Below are 12,969 nucleotides of genomic sequence, written 5' to 3'. Positions count from 1 at the left end.
CATCATGTTAGGAATTGACGTGATGTCAAGTCATTGACCGGGCCGAACCTTGCACCCACCAGGTACCAGACGCTTGGAAAACACTAAATAAGCTGTCGTAGGAAAAAAAAATAAAAATCCAGTGCCGCGCAGGCCATGAGCAAGCTCATCAGTGGTGCCCTCTTCCTCCTCCAATACGTCCCGTGACCCACCCAGTTAGATGGCCATGAGCGTGGCATCCAGACTCGCCATAAAGAAGTCAGAGAGAGCCGAAGACATGGCAGCGGGGGACCGAAAGGTGGTACAGACGCTCGGACAGGCAGCAAAGAAGTGACAAAAACAGAGCTGCGGCTCGTACATCTATAAGACCAGTATTTCTATAAACCACCCTCACACAGGGCTGATCCTGATCTTCAGAATTAAATTCCAATAAATATGCACATTTTCAGATAATTTTAATGTCGTATTTGTATATGTTGACATTAAAAAATGCTCCCTCCAGCACATATCTCTGGAATTAAGGGCTGACAAAAGGACGAGCTATGCAGAGAAGCAGCCTGTTCTGCACTGCACCAAGGCTGCAAGCTTTGATCCTTCCATCGCTTCAGTCCGACTCACCCCCCCCCCCCCCCCCCCCAGCTCAGCAACACACGCACACATGAAACACATGCTCTGCACACTTATTGGCTCCCTCTGCTAGACGACCTCGCCCTGGCCCAGTTTGATTGGCAGGTGCTGTGATGTACGACTCACGTTTGTACTTCACTCATTTACAGTCCCATAAGGCCAAAGTCATTACTATTCTCCTTTAAATCCGGTTTGCATAGAAGCGGTGGGCAGGACGCTCAGCGAAATGTGCGCCAGATAAAAAATACATTTGGAGCTGCTTTGAATTCCACATCAAAACCTGTGTAACGAGAACGAGAGCGAGAGAGGGAGAGAGAGCTGTGAGGGTGCTTCCATACTGATCACGAATCTTAATGAAGTTGAAAAAAAAATCTATTTTAGCCTCAGCAGCCAAGAGCACTGGAATATTCAAGCACAATTTACTTTGCAGAATATGAAATGTAATTACATTAAATTGCCGTTCAACACTATGAAACATCTGCATGGCAATTTAGAATTTTCATGAAAAATGCTGCATTGATTACTACGTACCTGACCAAAAGGAGAAGGTTCTTAATGCACTAATTAGATGTGACCCTCGAGAAGTACAAGATAGCGAACACCAGTGAATGAATAGATGGTGCATTTCTTTTCAGTATTCAGACTGACTGTGCCTCTTTTCGGGGGACGAAATCAGATCACAGCAAGATGGAACATTTTCAAGCAGGTGTTTCCGCATGGTACTAAAGACAGACTGTAGCAGTCATATTAAGCTGTTACCTTTCCTCCAATGTTTGTAGAATAGATTAGATTAAACTGCACCCATAGAGCGGAACATCAAAAATCCTTCGGAGTACATTTATATTAAAGTGGCACACTGTTGCGCCAAAGCCCAAGTCACAACGAGTACGGATTTTTAATCCTTCAAAGCACGGCAGTGGCAGACCCACGGGATGCGGAGATTTCTGGAAACCGCTACAATGCATGATAATACATGCAATATGCAATTAAATGAATTTTATTTAAGAAATTATACAACTGGAGCTCCAAATGACTTGATAACCTTTGAAAATGATCGTTATAGAATTGTAAGAAAGTCACAACATAAATTACGATTAACACAAGGGATCTTCGCTACATTTTATTGAACTCCTTCTTAAAGTTCCCATTAAAACTGTAGGATTAAGTATTACAAAAACGTGCTAGTTTGAAGAACTTTTCCGATTGAAGGGTTGCATGATCCAAGCAGACCAGGAGAGCTTATTCAAGCTTTTATTTCCAGTAGATTTGAATATTGTAGTGGTCCTCTGACTGGCCTCTCTCAGAAGAGCATCATATCTGTGCAGTTTATTCAGAATGCTGCAGCTCTGGTTCGGACCAGTACTAAGGTATCAGAAATATTACCGTAGTCCTCAACAATGAACAGTGGCTCCCATTCAGCTTTTGAATACGTTTTTAAATTATGCTACTGGTCTAGGGCGGCCCGATGGTCCAGTGGTTAGCGCGTCGACCTCACAGTGCAAAAGTACTGGGTTCGATTCCAGCTCCGGCCTCCCTGTGTGGAGTTTGCATGTTCTCCCCGGGCCAGCATGGGTTTTCTCTGGGTATTCCGGTTTCCTCCCGCATTCCAAAAACATGCATAGCAGGCTGATTGAACACTCTAAATTGTCCCTCGTGTGAGTGTGAGCGTGGATGGTTGTTCGTCTCTGCGTGCCCTGCGATTGGCTGGCAACCGGTTCAGGTGGTCTCCTGCCTACTATCTGAAGCCAGCTGGGATTGGCTGCAGCACCCCCCGCAACCCTTGTGAGGATAAGTGGATCGGAAAATGGATGCTACTGGTCTATAAATCACTGGATGATTTAGGATGAATATATTAAAGAAATGCTCATGGATAAAAATCCAGAGTGGCTCATCAGACTTGGATCAATTAGTGGAGCTAAACAAACATGGTGCATCAGCATGTGGCCGTTATGCTGCATGCAAATGCAATAAGATGCCAACAGAACTGGAGTTATTCCCAGGCGTAAATACTTTTAAATCCTGGTTTAAAAATATGCTTTTTTGACTTAGAATCAATTTTTCAATTTTTCCAAAATCTTGTGCTGTATGTTCTTTTAGTGATATCCTTAAACTACTTTTTATTTCTTTACTCTGCTTTTATAAGTATTCAATTATTTTGCCTTTGAATGTCGTATTTTTCCTTTCAATGCTGTTTGTTAATGATATGAAGCCCATTGAGTTACCGTGTGAATGAAATGAGCTCTATAAATAAGACCTCATCTTTGCTTTGCCTATTTTAGCATTGCTTTGAAAATTGGATTACAAGCTTTATATATGCAGAAAAACATGGTATTTCCTTCCACTGCTTTGTGGATGACTGGAAGATCTATGTCTCCCTGAGCAAAAAATACGCTTTCTCATTGAGGCCACTTTTATCCTGCGTGGAAGAAATCAAGACCTGGATGGCACAAAATTTCTTGAATTTCAATGAAAGAAGTCAGAAGAGATGGTGTTTGGTCCCAGTGGCCCTTGTAAATCCCATTCTGTGGACTTGGGCCCTCTGGCTCTGTATCTTAAGGCAACAGTCTCGAACTTGGGTCTTAAACTGGACAGTGATTTTAAATTGGACGGGCAAATTGGTGCTGTTGGTAATTTCCAGCTTCTTTCATCTTAGGCAGCTGGCTAAAGTCAAGCCTCTCCTTTCACAAGAGCACTTTGAAAAAGTCATTCATGCCTTTGTCACATCCCAGCTGGATTACTACACTTTACTTTGGAGTCATCCAATCCTCCATTAAGCGTCTCCAGTTGGTCCAGAATGCTGCTGCTCGCCTCTTGGCTGGTACTCAAAATGGGCGGCACATAACTCCAACTCTGGCATCCCTTCACTGACTCCCTATACATTTTAGAGTTATTTTTAAAATCGTATTATTTGGTCTCAAATCTTTAAACGGTCTTACCCACCTTACCTGTCTGACCTCCTCCGCCCCTACGCACCTGCCCGTTGCCTCAGGTCTGCAGACCAGACACTATGAGAGGTACCAAGTACTCACTAAGCCGACGTTCAGAGTGGATTGAGCCTTTTCCCTTGCTCGTCCCTCTCTTTCCTCCCACTGAACGTTTGGCAAGCCCCCTTGCTGCCCATCTTTAAAAGTTGTCTAAAACTCATTTTTATTCTTTGGCTTTTGATTCAGCATGAGACTTGATTTTTAGTTTTACTATTTTTGTGCTTTCTATTGTCTCTGATATTAATTCATTGTTTTATTGTTTGTTGTTGTTTGAATTATTTCGCTCCATGTACAGCACTTTGTATGCAGTGGTGATTGTTTTAAAGTGCGCTATAGTCAGCTGAGTAGAGCAATTAAACAAAAATGAACAACAGAATTTACAGGCATATTCTCCCATCAGCTTAAGTTTTGTTTCGTTTTGTTTTTTAACTGCCTGGCGTCTGCCCTTTCAAGATGCTGCAATTCTCCCGTCCAGACTTCTGACACACCCACCATGCATAACCTTGAAATTTGTGCGCAACCACCAAACAGGCGTGACTGCTAGAAGTCTAAGGGTGGAAAAAAATTTCTGGATCGTGGCGTTGAAATGTGAATTCCATCAAGATGCACTTATGCATTTCATGAAGGTGCGTAGCCCCCCCCCCCCAAAATGCACAGCAGCACACCTTTTCTGACTTCAGAACATAGGAGAATATGCCCCTTAGTATCTTACCGATATTACTATTTTAGGAACGCTACATCACCGTTCCAAGGGACTACTTGTGTGACAAAGCCGATGGCTGCAATTTTTTATTAATAGGTCCAATTTTTGTTTTTCATAATTTCCCATGCACAGTTTTTGCTTATTTGTATTGGTTGAGGGCAAAATGCTGAGAATCAAACTGACTGCAAGAGAATTGACGATGTAACAAGTGTTGCTTCTTAGCAGTATTACAGTCCAAAGATCAGTTAAGCAGGGCACCTGGAGAATGTCTTTTCTTAAAAGCACACGTGAAAATTTCTGTTTTAATGTGCATCTGTTATAAATGGAAGACAGTAATTGTGGCATACTACTGAAAGCTGAGCACTGACTTCAATAGTCTCCTTCTAAAATTATAGCCTGCTCGTTAACTGATATGGACACATTGTGGAGCCTTACTTGAGCCCTTTCTAAACTGACCTTACAGAAACTGCCAGGCACAGAAGCTTAAACAAGGACTGAGTGTCATAATCTTTTATGAACACCATGCTGTTTTTTTTCCTTCAGTAGACTCATGTTGTGACTCAAAAATATGTTATTGTCTCAATAACCACGACAAAATCCAAACATCCAAAACACTTAAAAGGTGGAATGACTTCTTGGGGTAACACACAATGACGGTTCATAAATACCAACAATATTCAAAATTGTCATTTGGCAAAATGATTAACTCATTCAGTACCAGCCAAGTCTAGACCAAGTCTGAAAAGATGTTTAAAAACGTCTTTGGGAGTGAATGAGTTAAATCTCCAAGCTCTCCATGTTGATCTCCCATGGAAATTGAAAATGCAGGGGCCTCTTAGTCTGGGGGCACAATTTTTGTTGAATTAAATGTTTATAAAAAACTTTGGGTGCAGAATCCAAAAGTTACCTTGATTTTTCTGTGTCAGCTTTTTTGAGCTATAGGATCCCCATTTCTTTAAAAAAAGAAATCAATGTATATGTATGTCAATAAAACACAAATATGGAGTAGCATAAAATGAAATAGTTTATAGTTATCAGAAGAACCAGCACTAATCCTCTGAAATCCTACTGTTAGCTTTCCGTTTGCAGATATTGATAGACCTATTGGAAGCTGCACACACCTCTCTGTGATGACGCAAACAACCTGCCAAATAGCTGTAGATGAGTCCAATTGTAATCAAATCTTCTTACTATAGTTTTATAACAGCTAATTGCTGGAATTTTGCATATTTGGAGGGTAAGCTGCGGAGGGAAAAAAAGTAGATAATTTTAATCAGCTTTTTTATTTTTTTGCAAATTGTTCCCCAGTGTTAATCACGATTAAAATCATTATTCATCTCATAATGGCATGGTGAAATGTATCTGCATGCGCCCCTCTCTACCCCCAAAATGCATTATTTAAATTTGCAGGCTGCGCTGATGTGCAAAACTAAGGAAGTGAGCGCGCACACCGTATCTCATGTCTCACAATCCTGCACAAGTAAGCGAAAATGAAAGTGCCTTTTTCCTCCCCCAAGGAAGCTGCTTTGAAATTTTTGGACCTATCACAATCTATTTCATCTTACTATGTCTACCCCAATTGCCTGATGAGTTCCCACATCATTCCAAGCCAGGCTATCCTCCATTTACTGCCACTATTTTTTCAGCCTGACTGTCTACAAAAGGATGTTAGTCCAAGGCTAAAGGACTGAACACGTAGCTACATAAATATAAGCTCGTCTGTAGAGAATGTATGTGCACTATATCAAATTGTCTATAATATGCATGCTTTGGTTACAGGTGGCTAGTTGGTCTTGAGCCAGATGGCCTCCCCTCTGCAGGACTGAGATGACCTTGGAGCAAGTTAAGTTTGCATTGCAAAAGCAAACAATCAGAGGGCAATAACTGCTTACGGCGAGTCGAGGTAAGTAGACAGAAATGGAGAGGGAGAGGGATGAAAGACGGAGACAGCTGCACCACTGCAGATTACCGTATATGTGAAAGCAGCACTCGTGCTTAGATTCACTTCAACTTCATTTCAGGCCAAAGGAATAAGTGACTGTCTGTCAGCGGTGTGTCTTCATTGTGCCTGCAGCCAAGGGCGAATGCTCCAAATTCTAAAAGCATATACAGACGCCCGGAGAGTCTTTTCTGTTTTCTTCTGAAACAATCCGCATTTTCGCAAAATAGACACTCGCGTACACATGTCAAGTGGTCGGCAAAGTGCATTTGTAAAGAAACACTACGCAGTTAAAAAGTAATGAGCCCAAATGAGCTTGACCTACTAAAATAGGATTTTTTTTAAACAAAATATTTTCATGGCATGCAGTTTAAACACATTTTGAAGGTTTATGTAAACAATGTGTTCAATTATTAGTAGGTTAAAAATTAAATTAGGCTCATTACTTTTTCACACTGTCGCTCGTACATGCATACCAACAAGCTTGAACACATCAACAAACAGCCCTGTGGTACACCATTTTCCTTCTGGTTGAAATGTACTCGCACATATCCACACTGAACACCACCTTGATGTCATTGATTTTCATGTTGCATTTCAGATTACAGGGAAGTCAGAAATATCCAGCCTGGAGCATATCAGGTCCGATCACAATGTCTTGTGTTGAAAGAAAAAAAACCAACATGGCTGTAGCTGACAACAGCAAAACATACAGTACGGTATGTTGTCCAAAGCCACTGGCATATAAAATGGCCCCACAATTATGTTCATGTTGAAATTGAAAGTAGTGGTAGCATATTATTACAATCTCAAAGTGACTTTGCAGACAAACCAAACTCGAGACAGATATTAAAATGGGAGACAAAACATCAACAAAGAGAAGGTGAGATTTTGAAATAAGCCGGTTGCTACTCACTCCATCATAGATGTTGGGATGGAGCAGCAGTCCTGTATTGCAGTGAGAGGAGAGGTGAGGTGGGCAGTGTACGAGGCCTCCACCACCTGTTTGTTCCTGTTCACCACATCAAGGTAGCGGTTAAACTTCTCCCGAATCTTCTTGGCCAGCTGCACAAAGGGAACATAGCGAAGTTACAACCACAACAAACATCAACACAAGAGTCAGCAACTTTTGAGTTGAGTCGAACTGGGTAGAGTTGCTTATATTAAACACACAAGGGCCTCTAAATATTACCAGTACTTCCCTCGACAAACACACATCTATTTCATATTGATACATACTGTACTTGACATCATCAAAGTTAATGGTGATGTTGTTTATAACTTTTACAATGACGCAGTTAACTTCTTGTGTCCATTTAAATGACAGTTAATAATGTTAAAAAGTATGTCACATTAAGTTAACTTTTTCTCAGAAACCCTCTCCCTTATAATGGGAAAAATGCAAAAAGTCTCTTCTACTGGAAATGCCACGTCTCTGTCGTGCACCATCACAAATGAATCGTGAATGTTCGTGTTGTTTTGTTCAAATGAAAACATAAAAAATACAACTTTTACGATGAAGTGGATACTTTTCAAACCTTGGGCAAACAAAATACAATGAAACAGGAACTTGCTCAGAAGCAAAGAATACATATAATGAAGGAGCAAATCCTGCATCTGAGCTCAATCTAGAGTGTGGAAGATTGAATTAAAAATAACCCTTACTTCCATGGTAACTAAAGCCCTTTGTTCACATCCCGCAATTACCGGTGCCAGCAAAACGTCTGTGATTCGCAAGAGAAACAGTAAAAGGCTGAGTGACCCACTGACCGCTTGCCCACCTAATCAGGCCACCATTAAATTCTGTCAGGCGTTTAAAAGGAAGCTCTTGCTCAGCCCACAATTACTTCTACAGCACCACAAACACAGCTCCACACATAGCTCCTGAGGTGTGCACTTACCCACAGACAAAGTCAACACAAAAATGTGTTCAGTACTAACAAACATAATGTCTGTTGCAGCATACCAATTAGCGGCAATGAACTTTCTTTTAAAAAAAATTGAAAAAAAAAAGGAAAATGGGCCAGTGTTCAGTTAGGGAGTGTTTGCACGATTGGGGGAAGGGACACACTAGTATGAAGACTAAACTCCACTTTTAACTCATTCAGTACCAGACTCGTTTTTACCCGAACTCTTGAAAAAAAAAATCACAAGTACCTTGGGATTGAATATGTGGAGTCTGAAAAGATATCTAAATATGTCTTTGGGAGTGAAATTAACAAACTGGCTCAAGAGAAACCAGAAGGTTTGAGCATGTGAGCTCCATCTTGGGTTACAGCTTGCTTAAGTGCAGACAAAGAACGCCATTCCAACCTGCGCTTTATACTTAAACCACACTCTTACAAACACAGAGCTCCTCTCTCCGCACTCTGACCGACCTGACCAGTGTGTGGGGATTGCGAAATCCAGAGTTCCTTGCAGCCGCACACTGGTGCAGGGTGCACTGTGAATTCTTAAGGCTGAGGATTTCAATGACTGCCAGACAACATGCAACCACAGCCACTGGCAGTAGTGCTGGTGGCGACACTGACTCTTATTTTGGAGACCTTCGTTGAAATTAATACAGGGATGAGCATGGCAATGACGAAAACCGCAGGACCGCAATACCACGGCAAAGCAAAGCGCCATCTGACTGTCTCACAGAAACAACCCATTTCAATCCGGGATTGTTAGTCGAATGCTAACAACAACAAGCACAAGGCAGAATGATTGGGGCATACGGGTCAATCGTGGGAGGTTTGTTGGCTTGAAGATTACTTCGATCCTTGGTCAAAAAAGGTTGGGCACTACTGACTGAGATTAATGTTTGACATCATGTGTTCTGAAAAGTGCTTTGTTACAGCTGCAGCTCTTTTGGAAAAAAAACAACAACAAAAACAACTATCAATAACGTTGAGCTGACTTGAATATTCATAATGAAATCACTGGGCCATTCTTCAAGCTTTCCTGTGGTGGGTGGGACATCAAATGTAAAATATTAAATGATAGTTTCGACTGCCTGAAGGCTCAAATAATAAAACGTGTAAAAAATATACAGTATATATACTCATATTCAATTGTTCTGAATTGTTTAAAAATGTTCAAAATGTATTTTTTATTTCACAAAATGCATTCCAATTAGTATCCCAAGAGTACCGTATTTTCACGACTATAAGGCGCCATTAAAAGTCTAAAATTTTCTCCAAAATGAACAGGACGCCTTATGATGCGGAGCGTCTTGTCTATGCGCTGAGTTCCAAAACCTGACTGACAGCCGACACGCTGTTTATATAGAGAAAAGGCGGAAGTGACTGTGGACAGGCATGCGGCAAAGAAGTCGGCCAATCAGTGAAGGGTGGGCGTGTATATATACATATATGGAGAGAAAGAGAGAGAAAAGGCAGACGTGAGTGACAGGCATGCGGGGAAGCAGTCCGCCAATGAGTGAAGGGTGGGCGTGTAAGTGGACGCTAAAGGGACGCTACAAGCAGGTACCAACACCTGTATAGAGTGTGGCTATGTGCATTGTTGCAAAACAACTTCGGTTTTGGTTTCTAAGAACCCCCGAAAATAAATTCTACAAAGAGACACGCCTACGAAGCTCAGTTCAAACTTCAAGCCATCGGTTATGCTTTTGGCATGCGTGCCCATCTCACAGGAGCGGTGAAAAACCAAGTCAAGCAAATGAACTCCGAGTTATTCCCGGAGGCTTGACTAAAGAACTCCAACCGCTGGACATCGGCATCAACCGGGCGTTCAAAGTAAAGTTGCGAACGGCATGGGAACAATGAATGAACGATGGCAAACACAACTTTACAAAGAGTGAGAGGCAGCGCCGGGCGAGTTACGCCACAATTTGCGAATGGATTGTGGCTGCTTGGACGAACGTGTCTGCTTGCACTGTTCTTCGAGTTTTTGGCAAAGCCGGCATCATTTCTGTGGAGCCACATGGCAATGGGAGTGACTGACAACGAGAGGGAACACGGCGTTTTTGATGGATTACCGGTACTTGCACAATTGTTCAATTCTGATACAGAGGATGAGGACTTTGATGGATTTCTGGGTGATGATTGATCGAAAAACGTGAGTACATTGTACGATGGCTAAATAAAATACAACGGAACTCCGTTTTGCTTCGTTGCCTTTTTAAAAACGTGTTTTTAGCTTGTATCTGTATGTCTTGGCATGCTACCGTATGCTACAAGCTAACGTGTTTTTAGCGTGCGCGCATGCATGCCGTATGTTTTACCACTTTAAAATTGCGCCCAATGATACAGTGCGTTTTGTCTATGTGTAAAATACAGAAATAGCACCCATTAATGAGACTGCGCCCAACTATACGGTGCGTCGAATGGTCGTGAAAATAAATAGGTTTTTTTTCAATGTATGCACATTCAAGTCAATTGACATTCATTTCACTGCTTTTCACTGAGGTTTTAAGTTTTGACATGGTATAAATTTCAGGACTGGTATCGAGGTATTTTATGCAGGTTTAGTATCAAAGTCACAATTTTGGTATTGTGACATGTGTGTGGTGGAGTACTCAGGGCCATGGTCCACCAATTTTATGGTGCTCATAAAATGGCAGTGATGCTCAGAAATTTGGTCAACTTGGAGGATGCGACATTTACATGCAGTCAATAACCCTTCTGAAACCCAAATATTGGCAAGGTTTGGGTTTTTAAAGACCATTATAAACTTGTACAAATATGCTCTTACTGTTTTTTTTTTGGTAGCTCTTTTAAACCTGAATATTGAATCATGTACAATGTAAACAGGATTGGATTACCTCTTGTCAAAGGAAGGGCATTGATTTGTGTACTAAGCATGCTCTTGCTCTATCCACAAGGAATCTTGGTCTTTGCAGGACAGGAAATACTTGTAAGCGTGTCATCCTTGCCAAAAGTGAGTCGAACTTTAGTACTTTATGTGTTAGCACTACCTCTGAGCTAAATAGTTAGGTTAAATTGTTAGGTTTCTATGGTTTCTGACCTTCCAACAATCACTAACTGTGCCATGCTAGACGTCATATGCAGGCGCAGGACCCTGAGCCAATCTAGTACCTGCGGAAATTACATTCTTTGATTGTTTATTTATTTCATCGTATTTTGTGTAGAATAATAAAAATTAAGATATTTGAGAACAATGGAATGTGTCATCAGAGCTTTTCTGACAAGGTCATTAAAATGTATGAAAAATTACAACAAAAAGTCGTTGCATCATACCGTCTTGAACTGAGCTGCACTTTATCGAATCAAATCATAATCCGACTGAATCAAACTGAAGCAAATCATTCCACTTCCAAATCAAACCGTCCTTGAATCAGCTTGTGCCCCACATATCATAAAAACATATTGTATTGTTGTTTATGGAGATGCACAACCCTAATGGCCATTGAAAAATGTTAATGCTGCACAACACCCCCATCCATATATCTTAGTGTCCACAAAGTTGGAACATGAACTGTCAAAACTGGGCATAATCAACTGATTGGTAAGAATTTGACTGGCTGTATGAAGTCATTCCTGATGAATCCTCTTTTGAAGTACAGTAATTGCGTATGTTTAGCGCTGTTTGGCTATAACCTGTGAAGGCCCTGTCGATTCAGTTCTAAAAGTCTCAGCGACGACAGGATGTTGAGCGAATGCCAAGAATACCTTAACTTAAAAAAATAATAAAACCAGAGGGCGACATTATGGTATTCAATACTTAACATTCATTCAGACTGAGATTTCCATGAGCGTGACAAGATTTCTCATAATGACAGTCTGTGAAAACGTTGAATCTGGTTGGTTCTTTTCTTCTGCTATTCTGGAAACCCTTATCCGATTGGCTAACAACTTGATGTCTAATATATCAACCAATAAACTCATACTTGCTGTAATCCCAAAGAGTTCTCCAAGTCAACGCCTCAAAATTAACATTATGCTTCAAACGGGATGACTAAAATCACAACTAAAAAGCACGAATGGATCATTATTCAACAGGCGAGCAGTGTGCGCAGTAGATGAGCCCATGTAATTTAGTCATCAATGTTTTTTCCTGAATATACTTGTGATGGGAATTTTGGAGGCTTTTAAAATGGGATTTTAAAAAAAAATTTTATTCCACCTTGCAACTTTCATCCCATTAAACATAATTAGTGATAAAAAAAATGAAATTACTCATTGAATTTATCCTTCATTTTCCCTTTAAATTTCCATTACTCCTTTAAACTGATGAACTGGCTTGCACCTGGATCGATTAGGTATAAGGTACCATGAAGAAGCCAGAAAGAGTCAAATGTATCTGAAAAGAACAGATTTGGCAAACAACTCGGTATAAAAATAAAAGTTGCAGCCAGCAGTTCTACGTTCAAAATATCCATTCTGGCAGTGTATGTCACAGAAGCAAATCAGGCTCTAAAAAGCAAAGAGACCCAAAAAGCCAAGCGGGGGTACATGTCTGCATATCAACCCAAATGTGCTTTTCTAGGAAGAAAAACAGTCAGAGTTGTCAGGGGATCGTCTGCGTTACCCTTTTCCCGCACATTCACTTCTAATTGAACCTCACTTTGGCTCTGCCCAGTAGAAGACAAGCCAACTATGAGAGAGAAGACGTCTAAGTTAGCAGCTTCCGACTTAAAAAAGATTTATGGTTAGAATATACGGCCAGGAAGTGAAGATGGCCAAGGTAATAAAACAATTTAATTTACCCTGCTCAGGAGAAATGAACCGATGCTGCTGCGACTAATTATGTACACATGGTAAACTAACATT

At 40.9% G+C, this 12,969-nt stretch overlaps 1 protein-coding gene across 1 annotated transcript in view; it reads right to left on the bottom strand.

Annotated features, from left to right (window-relative positions):
- Positions 1 to 12,969, bottom strand: part of cachd1 (cache domain containing 1) — an 85,513-nt gene that overhangs the window by 43,924 nt on the left and 28,620 nt on the right. Inside the window, exon 3 of the mRNA XM_086115979.1 lies at positions 7,149 to 7,297. Within this exon, the coding sequence (XP_085972105.1) occupies positions 7,149 to 7,297 (149 nt within the window). The remainder of the gene's footprint in view (positions 1 to 7,148; positions 7,298 to 12,969) is intronic.

Source organism: Hippocampus guttulatus, chromosome 7, assembly GCF_054856545.1.
Source record: "Hippocampus guttulatus isolate MCC_2025c chromosome 7, RoL_Hgut_1.0, whole genome shotgun sequence".
Lineage (NCBI taxonomy): Eukaryota > Metazoa > Chordata > Actinopteri > Syngnathiformes > Syngnathidae > Hippocampus > Hippocampus guttulatus.
This window is presented reverse-complemented; position numbering and strand designations above follow the sequence as displayed.